The sequence below is a fragment of the Molothrus aeneus genome, chromosome 1 (assembly GCF_037042795.1).
Source record: "Molothrus aeneus isolate 106 chromosome 1, BPBGC_Maene_1.0, whole genome shotgun sequence".
Lineage (NCBI taxonomy): Eukaryota > Metazoa > Chordata > Aves > Passeriformes > Icteridae > Molothrus > Molothrus aeneus.
Window position 1 is genome coordinate 28,130,152 of NC_089646.1, and position 22,935 is coordinate 28,153,086.

General features: G+C 39.0%; 1 protein-coding gene across 1 annotated transcript in view; it reads left to right on the forward strand.

Annotated features, from left to right (window-relative positions):
- The window catches only part of SCIN (scinderin), a 48,498-nt gene extending 32,135 nt beyond the window's left edge, over positions 1–16,363 (forward strand). The window contains exons 5-16 of the mRNA XM_066553968.1: positions 1,202–1,294; positions 3,070–3,202; positions 4,851–4,939; positions 5,139–5,354; positions 6,372–6,493; positions 6,675–6,765; positions 9,188–9,358; positions 9,851–10,028; positions 10,504–10,625; positions 12,301–12,378; positions 13,639–13,699; positions 14,643–16,363. Of these exons, the coding sequence (XP_066410065.1) occupies positions 1,202–1,294; positions 3,070–3,202; positions 4,851–4,939; positions 5,139–5,354; positions 6,372–6,493; positions 6,675–6,765; positions 9,188–9,358; positions 9,851–10,028; positions 10,504–10,625; positions 12,301–12,378; positions 13,639–13,699; positions 14,643–14,776 (1,488 nt within the window). The 3' untranslated portion in view covers positions 14,777–16,363. The remainder of the gene's footprint in view (positions 1–1,201; positions 1,295–3,069; positions 3,203–4,850; positions 4,940–5,138; positions 5,355–6,371; positions 6,494–6,674; positions 6,766–9,187; positions 9,359–9,850; positions 10,029–10,503; positions 10,626–12,300; positions 12,379–13,638; positions 13,700–14,642) is intronic.
- Positions 16,364–22,935: the final 6,572 nt, after the last annotated feature.

Sequence of the window (22,935 nt, forward strand, 5' to 3'; positions counted from 1 at the left end):
TTAAACAGGACATTGCTTTCTTGTCTTCAATGAGTTGCAGATAAAATTTACTAGCTTAAACAGCAGCAATCACATATGAAAAGGCCATTTTAATTTTATTTTATTTTACTATTTTATTGACTGTACCAGGTAAGAAAACTCCACAGATGGCAGATTTATATTAAATATTTATTCTATATTGTTTTTCTTTCCAAATTGTTTGCAGCTGTATTCTTTGTTGGGCTTCCCTGTTATCAAATATTTACAGGCTTTTTCCCATGGCTCCACATTATATTGCACAGCATTTTATACAGATAATGCACAAGTTCACAGGAGGCTGGCACTGCCCTTGTACTTTATGTTAATATTTAGTCTCTCAGACGTATCAATTACTACCTTCACTCTGGGACATAATTTCATAGGAATCCATAATATTCTGTATGTAACCTTTGGATCTGTCCACATATATGAGTCATTAGGGAAACATCATCAAGAAAGGATAACTAGGACTTGATAATGACTACCTGACTAACATATTCTTGATGAACCTCTGTAAATTTCTTATAGTGGTAGTTGTTATAATATTGCCCATGGTGTAAAACTACCACAGTAGTTAAAATTGATTTTCTACTGGTAGAGCAAGAAAATGTTTTTCTCACACCATAAATTATTTTCAAAATCCTAGCTAAATTTTCCCCTTAAAATGGGATTAAGAATCTGGAACTTCTAAGATTAATGAACTCGTCATATGATATTTTATATTACTAATTTAATTACTTTATAATTTCAGCTGATATATTTCATTCCGTCAGTTTTAATTTTACTATTGTTAAACATTTTAAGAGTAATGTCATTCCAAAAATTACAAGATGTGCTTGAGAACAGTTCAGAAGTTACTGGGAAGAAAAAAGGAAGACAGACAGGTGAACACACACATAGAACAGGATCACGTACACCTTTCTATGTGTATTTTGTAGTGCATAGACAGCCAGCAAATTGTCCTGAGGAACAGACATCATGTAGGCATAAAGTTACTGGAGATCTGACACAATTTTTAAAAATTATCTGTATGTTTGTGTTACTTATGAGTTTGGTTTTAGATTGTCTTATATATAAAGATGATCCCAATTATTTGATTTCTGCAACAATACATTAGTGTACAGGTATTTATGCTCCAGCACCTACTCTATTTCTTCACTGAATTTCTTATTCTCTTATACAGGTTTTAGGGAACAAGCCAGAGCTCCCTGAGTGTGGTGATGATGAGGATGAGCTGGCTGATATCACAAACAGGAGAAGTGCTAAACTATATATGGTAAGTTGTTTATTTATCTACTTTTAATTAGGTATGCTCAACAGTAGTCATGCTTTTATTCATTCCTTCCTCATAAATGGAGTTCTGGCTTCATTACCAGAACTGCTCTTATTTTAGTTTATTTGCAGCCAATGAACAAGTTTCTCAAAGGATGTCAATCAAGGTAGTCCAGGTAATTTGAGGGGAAAAAATGGATTACTTTTCTGTATACTCAGGAAACAAGCATGGCTTATGAACCATGCACTGCAGGTCAAAGAAGAGTTAACTGCTCTTAAATCATCCTCTCTTCTTAATTTTAACAGGGAGACTTTTAGTAGTCATATATGACTTAGTTATTCTTAGCAGAGTTTAAAAGATGGACTATTCTTAGCAGAGTTTAAAAGTTTCATTATATTTTATATTATCTGTAACCTTATTCCTTTCCCCATCATCACTTAACAAGGAGGATTTGGCTAGCAAGTGGCACACTCTGACAGCAAGGAGTGCTACTGGATCCCCATGTGTGTGATCCTGTAGGTGCCATCTACACTAACTTTGGGGCTGTTGTGAAGTGTGAGAGGTGACGAGTCACTCCCTCTGCAGCTTGTGCACCACACAGACCACAGGACAGAGCCACCTCTCTCCCTGCCTCTCGCATGATTTTTCCACTGCCCATACACAGGTGTATGTGGGGTTTACAGGAAGCCTGTATGATGTGATCATTGTTACAAAGCCACTTGTAGTCATACTTGTCTATGTGTTGCGTTTAGTTCACATTAGTTATTCCTTTCATGCCAAAAATCTGGTGTATATTCCTCTTCACAGCAGGGATTTAAGGGAACAAAATGGAGAGGAAAGAAGAAGGCCTGCACATATATATATACGATCAGGAGCATTGAAGTAAAACATAACTAGAGAAGGGAAAGTTAATTTTTGAATCCTAAAAGTCTCTGAAATTTCTGTGGTTATCTGATAAATTAGTGTAAGTACGCAGGTCCTGCTAACAGAGCTCTGTTAGCTAGATTTAAATGTGTTGCAGTATAACAGTGAGTATCAAAGGCAGGAGACAGGTCTGGTGAGCCCTCAAAGTAGGTATAATGATTGATTTTTACTTGTTGTGTGCAGTGGTAATTTCCTCTTTTTACTTCCATAATATAAAATGAAAGATACAATGATGTGTTTAAAATTAATATTTAATTATTAAAGGAAATAAAGACTGATAGAAAAGTAATTACAATAGTAATAATCTATTTTCACTAGTAATAACTGGTCTTTTCAGCTACACAGGAGTGATTTTTAAAAGGTTTTAAAGGTCTACATGAACTTACAGTGGTGGTAGAGGTTACAAAGCAGATTCTGGAACAGGTCATACATTAGAGTTTCCAGTTAAAGAACAGCAGGTTATAAATGTAGGCAATTCACCTGTTAGTGTCAGTGTAGGACTATTTTATTATGGTTCCAAATGCTATTGTTCAGCATGTGCATGTGCCTTTGGCTTCAGTGTGAATTGCTTGGCAGTAGGGACTATTCCAGTGGACGAGAAACATTTATTTTAAGAAGCTGCAAGGCAAGGATCCCACAAACTCCCTAAAACTAAGAATACATCTCCCTCTATTGGATGTAAAATGAACTGAAACAAAAAATAATAATCATGAGCTTACTTTACTTCCCAGCAGTACACCAATTTCATATAGCCAGTTATATAGGAATGGCAGCTGATTTTTATACTAATTTCAGAAATTTATTTGTCTATAAAAGCCAGAGTTGATCTAAATTTGAAATTACTGTTTTCTCAGGTGTCAGATGCGAGTGGATCCATGAAGGTGTCCTTGGTAGCAGAGGAAAACCCCTTCTCTATGGCTATGCTTTTGTCTGAGGAGTGCTTCATTTTGGACAACGGTGCTGCTAGGAAGATCTTTGTGTGGAAAGGTGAGAGGTCACTTGTACTGCACATGCAGAAGCTATGCAGAGATCCCTAAGGAGCTGGCACAACACCCTTAGGACACTAACAAGAATTTAATACTGGCTAGGCACTGTACCCTGCACACAGCTCTTCCCTGCTACGGGCTGTGGACAAAGATTACCCACTTTAGTGTAAGGACCTCAAGACCGAGTCTTGTCTAAGGACCCTATTTTTGAAATATTTGTAAGAGTGGGTGATGAAATGCTTATCTAAATGGCAAGTACAAAGCAAACATAAATAATTCTATGAGTTCTGTATACTGTCATCAAATCCCTATCTTCTGGGACAAAATCTGGACACTGAACATTCCATTTGGGTAGGTAATGCCACGGAGGTGTGAAATTGAAAGGTGCGTGTCTAGAGCATAAACTAAAAGCATAAGCTTGCATATAATTTAATATCTCTTTTTTTTCTTGCAAATATTTCTCTGAGGTATCATCAGTTGGCAATTGCTTTGTCTGCGTGTTTCCCTGGGGAAGAATACTACGACTGTGGAATTAGGTCTTGACACCTGGATTGCTGTAGTGCTGCCCTTCAATCCAGTGCTCCTTTTTTTTTTTTTTTTTTTTTTTTTTTGGTCTGAGGCAGCTTATTAATTATTCTTTGGCATTTTTATTTTGTTTTACCATGTGCAACACTAAATGATTACTTGAGGCATTTGTCAAGTCTCTCAAGTCAGTCCAGGAGGCATTGTAAGCATTTTGTTTGAAAACATTTGGGGAGCACTGTGCTCAGATGGCTTATGTCTGTCTGTCCCCCTGATTCCCAATTGTCATTCTATATGACAGCTCCTAGAAGAACCAAGCCAACAGAGTCAGGCATAAAATAAATAAAATATTATTTAGGTATCCTCACTTTGCTATTGCTGGTAAAAATAATGTGTGGAAAACCCCTATTAGGCTGTGAGTCTCACCCTTGCACGGGAGGCTGCAGCTATCATCTCTGCAGGAAACCTTCAGGCCGCTAAACTGAGAAGTGTGAATTACTTCGGTAATGGTCTCATTCTAAATGGGATACAAATGAATACCTTATCAGAGCACCTGACTAGACTGTGAGGTCTTTGGAATGCAGCCACTGCAGCCTGCTGGGACACAGACCCTGTGGACAGTGTCAATGCCACAGAGACTTCATCTAACACTGAGCAAGGCTGAACAAGGAGCAGTGGATAGGGAAATGGATAAATTGCAAAGCTCGGCTATACAAAACAGGAGTTTCTTTTACTCTTTTGCACTGCCTGAAGAAATGGAGGCAGTTCAGCTTTATTGACCATATTGCAGCCCAGCAAAGGAAGAGTCAGAAAAAAGACCCAGGGTACTTTGAGCCAAGTAGGTATTATTAACCAGTTTTTGTTTTTGTAGAAACACTAAGTAAAACAAAATGACCCCTTTTTCTCTCTTTCTGTTTTTTTCCCTTTAAATTAACTGTTTCCAAAGCTATCAAATTACTGTTTTGGCCATTCAACGTCAGAAGAATCTTCTTGCTCATGCTATGTGCAGCATTTGTGTTTATTCAAGACTGAGGGAAGAGCAACCTGGCTTGAGGATTACTTGTTTTTGAAGGTTCTGTGAGCTTATTGCCCTTTTCCATGTACTGTTATCCTTCTGTTTTAATCAGGCAAAAATGCTAACCCTCAAGAGAGAAGAGCTGCCATGAAGAATGCTGAACAATTCATACAGCAGATGAATTATCCTGCCAACACACAGGTGCGATCTATTTGTGGAGGTGATACCAAGAGAGCTTGAGCTCTGTTAAACACATCATTTTTAAGTCAGCAGAAAAAATATTTTTAGTGGCTTATAAAACATAAGGGCAATATTTCACATATGATCTAGAAAAGTTTCTGTTTGGGTAACTGTGTCAGTTCTGTTTTCCTTCTCTTTCATGTGTCTTCCTTCATTTCAGATTCAAGTCCTTCCCGAAGGAGGTGAAACACCAATGTTCAAACAGTTTTTCAAAGACTGGAAGGATAAAGATCAAAGCAATGGCTTTGGCAAAGTCTATGTCACAGAGAGAGTGGCTAAAATTGAGCAGATTGAATTTGATGCTACCAAGTTACATGAGTCTCCACAAATGGCTGCCCAGCATAACATGATAGATGATGGTTCAGGGAAAGTGGAGGTAATTTTCATGTTGTAATAAATTTTATCTTATCCATTCTGCTACTTGTAATGGGCAAATCTGCTACTTTGTGTTTTAATTTTTGTACTGTTGTTTAGATTAGCACTCTATTAGTGGAATGTTCTTTTGGTTCTTATGAAAGTCATCAAGAGAAATCAAACACCAGAAATATTGCCCCTTACACAATACCTTGTAAATATTTACTTTAAATAGATTCTTAGTCTAAAGGAGAAACTTCAGGCTTATTTCAGCTTGAAATCTGGAATGGGAAGACTTGCACTTGGAATCAGAAATCCATTCTATGTCTTTATGTAGGTATCCAATCTGGTTTCTAGAGGAACCTTATTTGTCCCTAGAGTGTTTCTAAGGTAGAGAGAGAAAAAGATGACTGTACAGTCTTTCTAGACCTTTTCATATCCCACTTCAGGACTATCTTTGGACTACACAGGGCTGGCATGGCATTGTATCAACATGACCTGTTGCATGCAAATTACATGTTGGGCTTCTGGAAGAAAAAGAAGGGATGAATAACTACACTCTCATCAGTGTATATTCTAGATTTCTAGAAAACACTCACACTTGGGATGGTCCATAGGCTTGAGCAGCCAATTGTTTGCTGAACTGGGCTGTAGTGAATGAAATAGGAAGAAATCTGCCTAACACCACGTTACCTGACTGCAGTGTGCCTCTCCAAAATGATATGTTAGTTTTATGATGGATCATAATGTTGTGCCATGTCATATTGTCACTGTAAGGTATTAAGAAAGTTCATCATGGCGTTGTGAAGTGATCATGTGTGAAAAAAGCATCAAGACAAAGAGAAGTGTGTTGCAGCCCCTTGTGGATGGTCCTTATTAATTCAGGATGTATTTACCTACTTCATGATAAATCCTCCCTGTATCTATTCAATAACACTTGGGAACAGAAAGGACACTGAAGGGATAAGATAGTAAAACACTTTGTGAAGAGTCTCAGGATGCAGTTCAGCAATCTGCAGTGGTTTCCCTGTTTCCTCAGATCTGGCGTGTGGAAAGCAGTGGCCGAGTTCCTGTGGGACCTGAGACATATGGACAGTTCTATGGGGGTGACTGTTACATTATCCTCTACACTTACCCCAGAGGGAAGATCATCTACACGTGGTATGTTTGGCTGCCTTTGCACAGACCTGCAGTGTGTGGATATTATTTTATGTTGACTTTGTCCTTTTGAGTAGAATACACGTAAATGTAAGATTGTTCACTGTGAGTCTGTCATACAGCACAAGCTCTGGGTTACTTTGAAGCTAAATTTAACCATTGTCTTTCTCCTTGTCTTCCTCAGGCAAGGAGCCCATGCTACAAAAGATGAACTGACTGCTTCTGCATTTTTGACTGTTCAGCTGGATCGGTCATTAAATGATCAGGCTGTGCAGGTTAGTCTCTTGTGGATAAAATCCAGCAGAGCATGTGATACATGCAAATTTTGATGAGAATTGAAAGGAGGAGCTAGCATTTAAAGAACAGAAATGCCAATTGTTCAGGTCTGTATCAAGCCAAGCACCATGGGATCCTGTTAAATTTGCCAGAGATTGCCCATTTGAATCGTCCTTTCTGTATGCAGTTGTCCAAAATATGCCAGAACCTAAAACTGCAAATCTTTCCTTTGATTTGCATTGTTTTAAAATTAGGTTTCAGTCCTGCCAAGACTCACAGACCCTGTGCATATCCCAGTGCAGACTGAATGATAAGACTGTCCAGGGCAACTCACTCCATGCAGAGTGGGACAAGTCAATAGCCATGGGGGAGCTCTCCTGTCTCCTTCTGATTGTGGAGGAAGTTGTGATATTTAGCTCAGACAAGACACCTGACTTTTAGAGGGCCAAAACTGGGAGAACTGAAAGCCACATGAAAGACAGAAGAGGAAAGCCTACTGGATTTGTGCAACAGGATCTGGCTGTTCCTTGCCTCGTTGAGAAACATAACTTGGGTTTTCCTGTCCCATAGTGCTTGCAGCTCCATGAAAGCAGGATACACATCCACCTGTGCAGAAATGGGGTGTGCAAAGCAAGGCACAGGACACTGGCAACTAAAGGGTTTGAGTAGATGAGGTAGTCCTTAGCTTGACTGGGTGTGTTCTCCTTGTATCACTACTGAGAAGGGACAGGTAGGTGAAGAGCTGAGAGGTCTCTTTTCACAGAAAAGCTTGTAAGATGATAAGGGACAAGCAGAGATCTTCTAGGCAGCAGAAGATAATTCTGTGATTCCCATTTCTTAATTACAAAAGCAAAAGGCTTCCCCTACCCACCAAGGTAGAGTTAATTCAGTTGGTAGCCCAAACTTTTAGCCACTAGTCAGTTATGATTCTGATTGGAATTATACTAAGGAAGGATTAGAACATGTTTAGATAATTACAGCTTGAAATATTCCTAACAAGTGCTCTGTATTTGGACTGTGTCCAGCACAATGTGGTCCTGCCTCATACCTAAGGCTAATGTTAATCTTAAAGTAATAACAATATTACTACCATTGCTAACAATATTACTGTTTAAGGTGCTTAGAAAGTGTTTTTATTAAAGCTGAAGGAGTTCCATTTCACTGCAGTAGACATGATACTTAAAAGTACTTTCAGCCTTCAATGAGTTAGGAATGTATATGTGTACATATCCATATGCGTACATATATGCACATACGTATGTATATGTGCGCATTTTTATGCAAACAGACACAATATATTACCTGTGCCTGACATGTCTATCAGCATTATCTGGAAGCTTTAAGTGTGCTATTTTGTGTGGTCACTAGATGGCACATCAGTACAAGGGACTGTTAAAACGTTGGGCTTGCAAGAATATGTTTTACTGTGCTGTTTGGGTCATTTGGGGTTTTTTAAGGTTATTTGGGTTGTTTTTTGGTTTTTTGGGGTTTGTTTGTTTGTTTTTTTTTTTTGTGGTTTGAGCAAATCCTGCTGCAGTTTGTCCCTTACAAGTGTATGTGTCCTAGGTTATCCTTACCAGACAACTGCAGCAGTCTATCTACCTGTGAAATAAGTAAAAGCACTTGCTTGTGCCCAGCTGCAGCTGTTCCTCTGGGCACCCCGGCTCTCAGCTGCCCCAGGCCTCACTGAGGGATCTCCGTTTCTCCTCCTCTGCTGGCTACACAGCATGTCTCATTCCCTTTTTTCCCTTTCTTTCTGGGAATGAAGGCAGGGATTTGTAGCCCTCTACCTTGGCCAGTGGTACTTTTATAAAGGAAAATTAAATGGTTGCATACAAATAACTTTAATAATACATTAACTTAAAAATAATCATTCTTCATAGCTCAATGTGTTTGTTTTAGATGGCAGTAGCATCTTTTACATCTGTAATGGAAGTTCATTTTCATCATCCATGTTACGCTCTGGATGAGAAATTCATGATACTTTTTTCATCCTCTTGGCAGATAAAATACATATAGAAATGAATAAAATTAATAACCATTCTCTTCTGCTTAAATACAGGGTACCTAAACTTTCAAGACAGTTTTTCAGGAGAATTAAGTCATTCTATAAAACACTATGAAATGACAGTTCTTTTGAAAATGAGTGATTTTTATAGCAGCCATTTTAATCAGCTAAATATTGTGTTGGAAGTTTGAATCTTATCTTTGTGTCACTGTGATTGACAAAAAAAATCTCACAAATGCTTTAACTCTGTATGTCTGGAACTGTATTTTTAGATCTTTTCAGCTTGCCATTTCTTGTTTTTGTTAACATACTTAGCATTGTTGGCTAAGATCCCCATAGCTGTTCGGCAAAGACCAAAAATAACCACGTGTGTCCTTTTGTTTCTTTTATTTCATTTCTTTACATATCTACAGATCCGAGTCAGTCAAGGCAAAGAGCCTGCACATTTACTGAGTTTGTTCAAAAACAAACCACTCATAGTCTACAAGGATGGGACATCCAGGAGGGAAGGTCAGAAACCTACTCCACCAACACGACTCTTCCAAATCCGCAGGAACCTGGCATCCATTACTAGGATTGCAGAGGTAAGGTCACCTGCTAAGTAAAGCAACCATTCCCAGTAGGAAATGATAGAGCTGCTATGAGGTTCTCTGACTAATCTTGTTAGGTAGTCGTATCTGGTAGGACACAGAACTCCAAATCCCACTCCAGCCCACTGCTCTATTTGATGAACCCGTCCAATAAACCAAAGAGAATATGCTGTAGCTGGCTGGAATCAGTCTGCATCACTCAGAGGAGCTGTAAGAATACACACAGTGAACAGTCAGCTGACAAAGAACAGACAAGAAGTCTGCAATTCCTTTGAGATGGTCTTTCCTACTGCAAACGGTCCTAAGTTCTGCCCTGCAAGTCAGCTCCCTGTCTTAAATCTAATTTGTATCAGTAAAAAACTAGGGAAGAACTGAAGACCAAAAGCATAGCAGATTAACATGTCTACACATTTTATATAAATATGCAAAATAGTAATTACATTATCTGAAGGTTTGAAGAATAAAACAATTTCTTTTTTTATCTAGGTTGATGTTGACGCAGTGTCACTAAACTCTAATGATGTCTTTGTTCTGAAACTGCCAAACAACTCTGGCTACACGTGGGTAGGAAAAGGAGCAAGTAAAGAAGAAGAACAAGGAGCTCAGTACATTGCCAATGTTCTCAAATGCCAGACTGCAAAGATTAATGAAGGCCAGGAACCAGGTTCGTATGAGGCCACATGGCTGCTAATAGACAGCTGAGAATACACAGCACTGCATGGAGACAGTAGGCTTAGATTAGATATTAGGGAAAAAAATCTTTACTGTGAGGGTCGGGAGGCACTGGAACAAGTTGCCCAGAGAAGTGGTGGACACCTCATCTCTGGAAGTGTTTAAGGAGGTTTTGGATGGAGCTCTGTGCAGCCTGATGTACTGAAAGGTGTCTCTGCTCATGGCAGGGGCATTGGAACTAGATGATTTTTAAGGTGCTTTCCAACTCAGGCCATTCTATAACTCTATGATTCTTCCTAGGTATGCAACTGATACTAGTATTTTGACAAACTGCAGGAAATACTGTAAGAAAAGTCATTCATCTTTGAGACAGAAAAGAGATTTTTTAGGGATTTCTGAAATACTAACAAGCTAAAATACCAAATGTTAAATCAGCTGGTGGATAAATTATATATTATGTATTTTAGAGGAATTCTGGAAAGCACTTGGAGGTAAAAAAAATTACCAGACTTCATCACAACTCTTGACAAAGGCTGAAGATCATCCCCCTCGCTTGTATGGTTGTTCTAATAAGACAGGCAGATTTATTGTGAGTATATTGTGGATACTTTCTGTTTAATTATATTGTTTCTGGTATATTTTGCCTTGGAAATCAGTGGTCATTCATTAAATGAATTTGGGGATCTGGCTTAGTTAGCCAGGCTTAGCAAGAACTAGAGAATGGACATTTGATGCTTTAAGCTATCCAAATGCGATGGATGAACAGAATAATTATTACTGCAGAAGTTTGCATCCAGAGCCTGCTCCAGCCTGGAAATAGAGGCTTGCAGATGCAAAATTTGCCCAGTCAAAAGCAATTTAATTCTTGCAGAGCATCACCAGATTGCTATCAATTTGCTGAGAAAGAGCAGGTCAGTGCCTTGCCCCTTACGTGTTTGACAGTGGTGGCAAGGAAAAGAAATGCTGCTTGCCAAAAATCCCTAGCTATCTGATATTTTCCATAGAGATTTAAGATGTGTAATTATGCCTTTAAGGTATTGGCCTGTGCTCAAGGAGGTAGGAAGACCTACTTCCTTGGCAGAAGTGCCCAGAGCTATGCACTGGGTATTAAGTCTGTGATTCAGGCTTAATTACTTACCCTGTTCTGGAGGGCAGTGCTGTGTCACCAGTTGGCAAGGACACACTCATTTTTAGGTAGGGGACATAGCTGGCAGTCTCCTTAAGGCACAGCCCAGTCATTTGGAGAGGGATAAAACAAATAGGATCCTTTAATAAGGACTTCAAAATCTTATGAGAATAGGCAAGTGTATTCTTCTAACAAGCTTCTAAAATACTTCTGGGAAATACAGTAATAGGAACCAAACTCTCTGCAGTAGTCTGCTGGGAGCTATGGATTTACTTTTTATTTTAAATTCCCTCCAAATTCTTTGAAATCCCCTCTTTCCTGTAGCCTTTCTCTAGTAACTTAATCACCACCATTAGAGGTCCCAGAAGAGGCAGGTGGGACCACTCTGACCTTCTGGCCACTGTAACACAGGGTGGGGAAAAGGAATGTCTTTTTCACCATCTGGTTATCATCCCCTTAGCACTCCCACATGACCACACATAGCCAAACTCTTGACAATCCTTTAAAAGTAGGAACCATTAGCTCCATTATTATCTCTCCTTCTCGCACAGAATAATATTAAACTGCCTTCTGCCTTCCTGCATGTCCTTGGAAGAAGCAAGCAGTCTGCCTTTGGGGACTAATCCTCAGTGGCTTAGTCAACTGTAATGTCCCATTGTCAAGTGACTGGGAAGCTTGGTTGGGTGTGTATTTAATCTCTGAGTTCACCCACTGCAAACCAAAGCAGTTTCTTTTCCTAATTAATGAATATAAGCTGCATGAATGTATCAGCTTGGTTGGCTCAAAGTTCAAATTTCTCTATCTTCTTCTTCTGGCAGACCTCAGTCTCCCAGCTTAACAACAGTCAATAGTTATAAAGTAGATCTTTGCCTCTCCTGAGGATATCTTAGCAATTCTGAAAATCCGAGAGCTGATTTTATGGGACATGCCATTATGTGATTTGTTTTGTTTCAGAGAAACACCCTTAACGCAGTCATCAAATCAGTTTAGGGTTTGATCCTTTAGGAGACGAAAGAACTGTTCATCAGCCTCTGCTCTTAACATTATAAAAATAGGTTAGGTCTTTGCAAAATTGTATGCCTTGATGAATCATTAAAAGCAAAAAAAAACCACCCTCAAAACATATCATCCTTTCTAGATTGAAGAGGTCCCAGGAGAATTCACTCAGGATGATTTGGCTGAAGATGATGTCATGTTGCTGGATGTTTGGGATCAGGTGAGTTGTGTATCACTGCTTTTTGTGAGCAGGATAATTTATTCTTAATCACTTGGTTTGTAAGATGGGAGGAGCAATCATCTTGACAGAATGGAAGCTGTTTTGTTTTCTTTAAATTATACCAAAAGGAGCTATATTTTTTGAGCTGTACGATGTGCTGGTGTTCACATATGCCATTGAATTTCCAAGCACGTGAGACCATGGCAGGCACTTCTTATTTAAACCAATGGAGGCTGCAAGAGTATAAGCCCCAGCAGAGTTTTGGAAAGGTTCTCAATAGTGTTCTTGACATCATCACAAAAATTTATTAATTTAAAAAAAAAATTTATTTCATTAAATGTATCTAGAATCCACTAAATCCTTGTAGCAGGAGCCACCTACAAAAAGTCCTAGTAGAGAAAGGGACCAGCACTAGATAGACCCTTACAAAAATTTCTTCATACTAGAAAATGAATGGAGGGTGACAGAAATAATCTCATTGTGCAGTTCACTGAAAACTGAAAATGTGGAGACCTTTGTGAATGACAGGAAAACTCACTGCAGATTTAGAGAACACATCTGTTTCTCACAGTATATTCTCTCTACCCTTCCTCTCCTCTTGGAGGGAAAGAGGAAAAGGCCCACACCCTATTTGTCTTCTTCAGCCTAACCCTTAAGGAACAAAAGACTGAGGTTTTTGGAAATAAGAAGGAATGTCCATGGTTCATGTGAAAAGGAGTGATGGGGGGTGGTGGGGAAGAGCTGGATGGAAAGTAGTTGGGACATAGCTACTGAGATAAGAAGTCTTGGGACATGTAGCTCGTTTCCAAGCAAATCCTGGAGAGAAGTAAAAAAGTGTGTGGGGGATTGCAGATCAAGGCTCTAGTTGCTGGGTTTTCCAGTTGGCTATCTAGCAGTCACCCAGGGTAGCACATGTCACAGGGCACAAGTGTTTATGTGCACACAGAGCTCAAACCAGAGAGACAGTATTACTACCTGCACCCAAAGAGAAATTAAAGGTAATTAGAGATCCTATCATCAGACTGAATAAAGGTCTGGCCTTCCAGTGTCATAGAGAGCAGTGAGATTTCAGAGGGCAAAACTATACTTTCTCACAAGGGAGAAAAAAACATCAGTTGTGGTTTGTGAGAGTTCTGTATCTCTACAGTCTTTTCATAGCATATATTCTTTCTCCTAGAGGAATCAACTATTTTGTACTTTACCAGCTGTACACAACATCCTTATAATGCCTGGGGAGTTATCTCTTTCCTCTGTTTGCAGGTTTTCATCTGGATTGGGAAGGATGCTAATGAAACTGAGCGACAGGAATCTGTGAAATCAGGTAAATCAAATGAATTTGGCACATTTCTGAGTGAAGTAGCATCAGTATTACTTAATGAAGAGGAAAATATGATGTAGAAGAAATCTAGTTATGTTTACAGTGTCTCAAAGTGTTGCTGAGCTTATTAGGATTTAATACAGGAGATGACTATTTTCACCTTTAAATGCACATTTAAAACTGTAAGTTTATGAAGGATAAAATTAATCAAAATAGCATTATTGGGCTGCAGAGCTTTTTAAATAATATGTAGGAGAGCTCTATGAAAAGTAACTGCACTGAAGTAGGAATTTAAAAGCAGGTCCCTAATGACCTTCACCCTCAACAATGTATCTAGAGAAAGGATTGCCAGCAAGTCCTTACAGTGCCACCCTTCACTCAGTTAAATTTGCAGGAGGAAATTCAAATTACAGAACAAACAGAACAAATCAAGACAATTTACATGGCAGTACCTCCTTGAAAAATCACATGTCATCCCTGGTGTGACTTAATATAGCTGAGCTTCTGACAAAGTTCATGCTGAAAACCCTTGCATGTTTCCCTGGAGCAGCTGGGGTTACCTGGCTGTGTTTCCATATGTATTGATGTCATGTTGAGATGTCATCTAGAGAAACTACCTTCACTGGCTTTTACATGGACAAATTGGGAACAAAGCTTGTGCATACTCACAGCACCAGCAAACACTTTCTCCTTTTTGAGCCAAAACCCAGCTGTATGGCAACAAACTGCTCAGAAAAGCAATCCCTCTGTTTTACCTTCATGGAAAATTCCTTCACTGCTGGTTGGGAAAAATCAGCCTTTACCTGATCTTCTCATTGCCTTTGAAATAATTAATTGAATAGTGTATTATAGCAACCCTGTGTTCTTTCACTGTGGCTTTTAATGCATTTTTTATACCAAAGGAATTAACTAATCATTCCATGTTTTATTTCCTCTCTGTTTTTAGCCAAACGCTATATTGAAACAGATCCTTCTGGCAGAGATAAGGGAACCCCCATTGTCATTGTGAAGCAAGGGCATGAACCCCCCACATTCACAGGCTGGTTCCTGGCTTGGGACTCAAACAGATGGAAGAACTGATCTCTCCAAAGAGACTCCAGCTTCAAGCCAAAGAATGACCAGAGCCCAGCTACTTTCTAGTATTTTTAAGCATAAGCTTATGCAACAACACGATGCATCTGTTGTTACACTTTCCTGAGCTTTGATGTATTTCTGTGAATAACCTAGAAATCCTTTGCACTGGGAAGGATAAATTATAATTGTAAACTGGCCAAATGGGGTGAGTGGGGCTCTTCTAGTAGTAAATACAGAAAGTGCTACCAATCTTTAATCTTAAAAGAAAGAAATACATTTTCTTTAATCTCCTGATTCTCTTTAAAGAGAAGCTGTGGATCAGTTTATTTTAATGTGCTAAAATGGACTAAATTCTGTCTTCACTTAAAAATCCAAACTAATGCCACAGAAATTCCTTTAGATTAAGGTCAAAATAATAGTGTGCAGAATTTGGCCTGAGAGAGGAATAAAACTATCCATTTCAAGGAAAGGACTGCACCTGATTTAATTATTAGGCCCACATATTGCTACACTCATTGAAAATTTCAGATAATGTCTGATCCACAGTGGGAGTTTTAGCTCACAGAGGGAAAATATGGATGGATATTTGGAGAAAGCTGTGCTTAACAGGTTTGTTTACCCTGTTAATCCATATATGTGTGGAGCTTTAGACTGAGTACTGTCAGAATATGAAACTGAGAAAGGTTTTTTTGAGGGACTGTCCAGAGTATTGTAATGAATTCCTTTAGATTTATCTTGGAACCAGCTCCACCTCCACCAGGTCTTTTTAACTAAAGCTCTTAAACATGGTGTAGTGCACTAGTGCTTTGAAGTGGAAGCAGAAGTAATAGCTTTGAAAACACATCCTCTGCCTTAACCAGATAGCTCTTAAGCCATCCTTCACCTCAGTTGCCTTACTCAGCAGTGCTCAGTTCTTCCTCAGCATGCAGACTGTCCACCTTGTCAGGTGCAGGATGTCTTTCTTATTTTATCTGCAGGTGTTAGACAAATATCAAGCATGTAAAAGCAAGGAAACCCCTGGTTTCAGTAGCATTTTTGGGAATTTGGCATGTGAGAATGCACAATGGAATATGGCCTTGTCTTTTCTCTCAGGCACACTTACTTGAGCTTTTTTTTTATTCTGGTGAATTTAAAAGTATATTTTCAAAGTGGCTTTTATTTGTAACTTAGCCAGAAGAAAATCTATTTAAGGGCAGTGGGAAAACTTCTTCAGATCTTTAGTCTGCTTTGATCACTTACCCAGTAATGCTTGTTTTAAACAACAATTTGTACAGCTGTAAATCATATTGATGTGGCTTTTTAATGACAGCATATCAGCAGTTTTATTATTCTTATTTTTATTTTATTATATAAGTTAGGTTGGAAAGTGAAATTTTAGACATTTTTGTATTTTCTAACATGCTTGGGATTTTAAATCAGGGTAATGCAAAAGAGCGAATTTAGTCTGAGCTCATAATATCAATGACAAAAGAATCGTGAAGCTAAGAGATTAATTATAGGAGTTAGCTTTAAACATTTGTTTAAATGTCTGCTAATATAGCTGGGCTGTATCTGAATGTCATTTCATTTAAAATAAAGTTACAAAAACCAGTATTCTATATGCCAAACTGATCTTCCTCTCTCTGACATATTGTAGGGCAGTGCTTCCACTGAGTCTAGAAAGATTTCCTGAAAACCTTTTAAATGGATAGTGCAGTAAGAAGTTACTTGTTTTGACTTTGGTGCCATTTTACCCAATGGAAGCTTAACTCTTCTCACCAACTTGACAATTACAAACCTAAGTGAAAATCAAAGAACTGGGTGCTTATTAGGTTATTTTCATCTTTAAGAAAAAACACCATTGTTGTTAATCAAGCTCTCTGGTTTTATAACTTTTTGCTTGCAAAAATAATTGAGTACAGAAATAACTACTTAATAAAATAGGAGGAAATAGGTTTATGTTTGTTTTTAAAGGATGCATATTGCTTCTTATTTGTGAGAGTAGATAAGATGTCCTCCAGCTGGAAGGAGCACAAAGACCTTTTCAATGCCTCAGCCACTGAGCAGCCTTAAATTATCTGATTGTTGTCTTCAACACATACATATGATTCTTCTCATTTTTAAAAAATAACAGTTATAGTAGCTTCTGAACCAAGGATTAGACAAGATTTGTCCTTCTTGCACATAAACATCTTCCGGGACACTGAGGGCTCTGAACTGGCAGAGTCTGCCAGCATATTCTCCAGCACTGTGAAAGCCTCTTTTCAGTTCCCTCACACAAGACAGAGGAGCTTTTGTGGTCTCCTGGCTTGGGCTTTTGAGTTTGTAATACATTGTTCTGGCATGTTGATTGCTGATGTTGAGAGGAGCATTGAGAGCTCATAAGGGAACAGTGTTCTCCATTGGGCTTTAAGCACAACAGCTGCTTGCAACATTGTTCTTGGGCTTGCTTGCCAGTGAGGAAGTTTATTTTTCATAATATATGTGCAGTACACACAAAGATGTATTTCTTCCCCTCGAGAGAAGAAGAGAATGAGGGAGGACAGACAGGATGGACTATGAGTGCTTGGAAATGTTAAAGATTAAGCTGTTTTTAAGAAAATATTTAAGCACCTAACTTAAGGAATACACATATCAAACCTATCTGCCTTGTTTTCATAATAGAAAAAATTTTGCAGATCTGAATACAGTCCAGTTCAGTCAAGAATAAGCTGTGTCTTGCAGTATTATCACCCAGTAATAGTATGTTCACTCTACTTGCAATGGCCAAATTAGACTCTGATTTACGAGTTTCATTATGCTACTACCAAACAGAAAGCATTCATGTTCTATTGGTTGTAAACACAGCATCATTTTTCATCTTTATTTCATTGCAGCAGAAAGGTGTTAGGAATCCCTAGAACTATCAGGACATTATAGTCCTATGTAGTATTCATATTACATAAAATACCATGATCTTAGAGTATAACTACAGATTATGCACAGCACAGGAGTCAGCTTCTGGAATCATTGTTCTAAATACCCATTTTCACCATAGCACATAGTGCTATAAAGAATTAGATCTGCTGTAAATTACTATGTTAAATGCAGCTAAATTCAGTTGAATGGTTTGGTTTCTTGCCAGTGCAGACTCACACAGGCTTCAACTGCAGCAAGAAGATGCTGGTGATGGGACGTGGTAGACAGTAGGATTATGGTTCCCTCTCACAGGATAACTGAGGAATCATACAGAAAATGTTTCGCTCACTAGACTATAGCAGGAGATGCTCTCAGACATCTTTAGACATCTTCATAGGCTACAGGAAGACTTCTTGTTATTAATCTTGTAATCTTCTTGTAGTCTTCATTTTTACTGAATGTAAAAGAATTTAAAAGAAAAAAAATTAGTCCAAACAAAGCTATTCTTTTCCATGGACTGAAATTCTTCTTCAGAATTGACTTCTCTATAGGAAAGTTTCAGAAAAAAACCTTCAAACTTTGCTTTAGGATACAAGTGCTTCAGCAACATCTCACTGAAGTTCTGCCTTTATGGCTTAATTGAGCCAAATGCAAGTATATGCCAACTGCCAAAAAGTTATTATCTAATAAAACCAAAGCTAGATAATACTTTGCTGTAATGACTCTACAAATCCTTGCATTTTCTTTTTTAAAGACAATAATGTTGTCTTTAGATAAAGAAACAGTAAACTTTTCCCTTCTTACAGCTAGGAGTTCAGATGCTAAAATCAAAGGAACTTCTGAAAACAAAATCAGATCTTTAATCTACTACCTGTCCTTAATGCCTAGTTACATCCTCTCTTGACTGGCCTAAAGCTACTTTGACCTTCTCTTCCTGTTAGCCCATTACCTTATGCTGAAAATGAATATACTACACTCACTTCAATGAAAGCTTCCAAGATGCAGGGAGGAGAAGGGCTGACCAATGGGAACTAGGAGGCCCACCATGGCATAAAATTAACAGATTATTATTTGGGCCTTTCTCCTTCTGCTTGTCATTTTCCTCTTGACATTAAAGCATATTTGCATTTCAAGGGAAAGAAGTTGTCCCTACAGAACAGCATATTGTGTAAGCTTGTTTTTTCTTTAATAATAGCAGAGTTATTCCAGATGAGCAAGCAGAAGGTGAAACAGTCTGTATCAGGCTTCTTCTTCAACACATGCACACTTCCACCCTGTGAGTGTTCTCAAAGGGTTGTTAAGGGTGTACTGAGAACCACAACACTGTACATTTTACCACCACATTTAATCAGCCAGCTGTGAAATTTGGGCCTCCGTGCACATGAAATGAAGGCATCAAGTGAAAACATTGATTTTTATTGTTTGTTAGACTGCAGATCATTGCCTCAAAAATCAGCTGCATGAAGCAAGCAGGGGAGACTGGAACAGTATCCCACTGAAAGGCCCAGAGGCACACGCAGCAGCAATGCTCTGATTACTTTAAAAAAGCCTCTTAACGGTGCTAGAAGAGCACAGGTCTCCTTGCTGCTCACTCAGGGTGATTTCCCAGCATTTGGCAATACTAATATCAAGGCTGGATGCAATCAGGTAATTTTAGTGTCACTTGCCCAACAATTCACCATGCTTTGTGTTGTCTGATACCCTTGCTACAGAACAAGCAGCTACAGAAACAACTGTGATTAAAACAGACCGCTGATTGGAAGATTACAGATTTCCCTCGAGGCTTAGATTTTCACAGAGGTGTCTCAGAAAGGTCACAGGTTTCCTGTAGTGGGCCTTGCAGCACATCAGAGTGCCCATGTAACCAGCTGAGTGGGGTGCACTCATCTCTAACAGCACCAAAGATTGCTGTCCTTCCCAACACTAACCAGCTACTCTCCTACTATACTTGGGTAAGAAGTGGCAGTGAATGTCCTACCACTAAGAACAGGCAAGAAGCCCACTAACAATCCCCTCCTCTCTTTCTGGATAGGCCCAGGCAGCCTTCTGCTGCCAGACTAAGTCCCATCCTAGCATCTGCAGATGCACTCCAGCATCCAAATAATCCCATGTGTGAATTCCAGAGGCTCAAAGTGATCTTTTTTTAAGATTGTGAGAGGAAAGGTGGTGAAAACTTGTCTGATATTCAAAACAGCAAACAGGGATTCTGGTACCTGTATTTCCTGTTGTCTGTGTGAAGTGAATCACTGAATTCACTGTCCTATTCTCTACCTATTAAACGAGGATTTCCTCAATCCTTTCCCTGTTTATTTAAGCTGCTCTGTCTCGTACTGTGTGTTTGTACAATACCTGACCTAGTCAAGTCACTTCTCACACTGTTGTCTTGTAGGTGCTGCTCATAATCCAGACAGGGGCCTGGGTTATTGGTGCCAGGCTGCAGAGACTTGCTCAGAGCAGGATTAGATGAGGTGAGTGTGGTGCCTCAGAGACCTGCTGAAGAATGGGTGCAGCTCCACCAGCTGTGGCATCAGGGCAGCAGAGCAAGGGCAGAGGCCAGCTCAACTGAGAAGTAAAGCTTTTATGGTATAACACAATATAAGCTAAAATAGATCTCTCATCCTCACTTGTTCAGCCTTAACACTCCATTAAAGCTGTAACTATGGGTGTATCTGCATCAGGTCCAAAAAATTCCAGGATGGGAGCAACTGCTCTGGGGATTGTAAGTATGAAGCAAAGATAAGGCTCTGCTGTGTTTACAAAGAAATAGCAAAATCCTCAGGTGCTTCTTACTTCAACTTGGAAAAAGAAAAGATTGGCTTTTAAAAGGGATGGCATCTTGTCTGATCTCCCATGTCCTGAAACTTTTCTGCTGCTGTTGTTAAAACATGAGGCCTCTCTGCAGCGCAGCTCATTTTGTTTCTCGGAAGTGGTGTTTTGTGGTTGACTTAAGGACTGTGAGTGTTGATAATGTACTGGATCTTTCTTTCATTATTATTGAATTATACTGGGTAACAGACGTGGCTTCAATCCAGAGACTGAGCACGATGAGTCCTGTCCATAGTCAAGGGTATGAACTGAGAGAAACAAAAAGTGCTCACTGACTACAGATGGAGGGATGAAGATTACCAAATTTCTTGTTATTTTGAAGCTTTGGTTTTGCATTTAAATGTTGTCTCTGTTCTCCAACAAATGTCTGCTGGCTGCTGCTGTTGGTTTCACACAATTTCATCACGCTGGCCCAGTGAAAGCTTGGAGTTAAGCCTCTGTGGTAGCAGCTGATGGCTCTTGTTCTATCTTAACTCTGACTTACCACAGGTCTGAAAACCACAGAAACACATATATCCTTTACGTGCCAGACTGCTGTGCCTTCAATCAGTCCTCAGCAAGGACTCAAAGATGAATGATTTGCAGGGAGTGCAGTGATGCTAACTTGAAAATCCCTGTATCTACAGTTGTGCTGAGATGAAAGACTGTGCAGATATTGGTGTCCCTAAGCAGAAGGGCAGGGCTCTTTAAGTGACCCTCAGCAGGCAGAATCTCTCAGATTTAGTAACAGCCTTTCACACAATGACCTATGGCTTCAGAGGCCTTCCATCAGTAAACCAGGAAGAAAGGATATAACCATTTGTCCTCTTTAAAGCTTTCTCATGCTTCCTCTGAAGATTTAGTTTGGGGTTGCATCTACTCATGTGCTGTATGTATCATATATTTATCATATACCATCTGAAATACAAAATGTTCAAAGCATGAAGACTTCCTTGAATAGATTCTTTCTGTTTATGATATGTCCATGCTTATTTTTTCCTTACATAAGGAGGTATTATTTGTTTGATTTTTCTTTTCCAGCAGTGGAAAGGCCTTGAATAAAATAATTCAATTAGAAAAAAAAATTGATTATGTTCATAGTATCCCACTGCTGCTTCTGCTCCCTAGAAGTCCTGCTCGGACTCTTAATCTTCTATGATCAGTCCTGGGAGAGGTGAAGAGGAAGGCTTCAGAGAGATGAAAACTGCAGAGCTTACCCTTGCAGCACTTCAACTACTGCCTCTTGCAGTATTGCCTCCATTCACTGGAGTTCAGTTAAAATCTCAGCTAAACAATCTGTTCCTCCACAAGTTTGTTTATTTGCCTTCCTTACTTTGTTTAAATCCTGCTAAGTAGTGTGGTATGGCCATGAGAGCCAGAGAATGGGAAACCTACATTCTGATAAAATGCTGTGATGTTAACAAAATGCTTTAAAAAGTGTGCATTTTAAAATTAGTATTTTGCCAGGGTTTTATGAGAGTTTACAATTCTAGTGGCAGAAGCTGTGCCGAATTCTCTGAAAGGTTTCTCTTTTTCAATATTATGGAATTGGAATGTATGATGTGGTTTGTTTGAATCATATTGCCTGGGAGAGGAAAGCAAAAATGATTTTGCAGGGACAGGTTTTATAAGGTTTTCAAAGTGAGTTTACTGTTTTTTCCCTCCAAGAATTGAAACCTAGGATGTGAAAGAAAGCTTTCTGCCTAACACCCCTGGGTTTAGCTTTCAAATCAATTTTCAAGTGACTTAGCTTTTAACATTTAGCAAGCAGTAGGCCTAATCTTGCATTCACTGAAGTAATTTTTAGATTTGCTGTTAACTTAAAAAGAAGACACGGTGAGCTGATAAGATTTAAAAAATGTAGACTACAGCTGAGCAAGGAGATGAAATTACTCCTCCCCACCCACACAGTGTTTGTCTTCCCTGAAACCATTCTTTCATCATCCTCTCTTTAGTTTGTTTCTTCTTCTCTTTTTCATCTAATCATAAATACAAACCTGGAAGCTCCCTAGGATAAGGGTTGGTTTTCTTTTTGCTAAAGCACACTGTAACAGGCTCAGATTTCACATTGAAACTCTTGTAACTGAGAAGAATTATCTTTTTTTTTTTAATTTGGCTATTTGGCTTAAGTTTTAGAAACTGCAACAAATATCCAGTACTTAAGTATAAGGTGCCCATCATTTCTCAATGGAAGAGACTGAAACCTTCATGCCAGAGTTGAGGCTAGCTGGTGAAACTATCCATGTCCCTGGGGGGAAGGGCTCCTTTGGAGGCACTGAAACTCTGTAGTTCTTATGACTGGCAGCCAAACAACTCTGTTTGGGCTTGAGAAAAATCCAATCTAGAATGCTTAGCTCTCATTCATATTCTGCTGACTGAAGTTTACTTTTCATACTAGAAATCAAAGCAAAGGAGTATTTGCTCTTTCCACTCCCTCCTGGAAAGCTGATTTTTAACACCCTCTTGCTTCAAAACAAAATTTA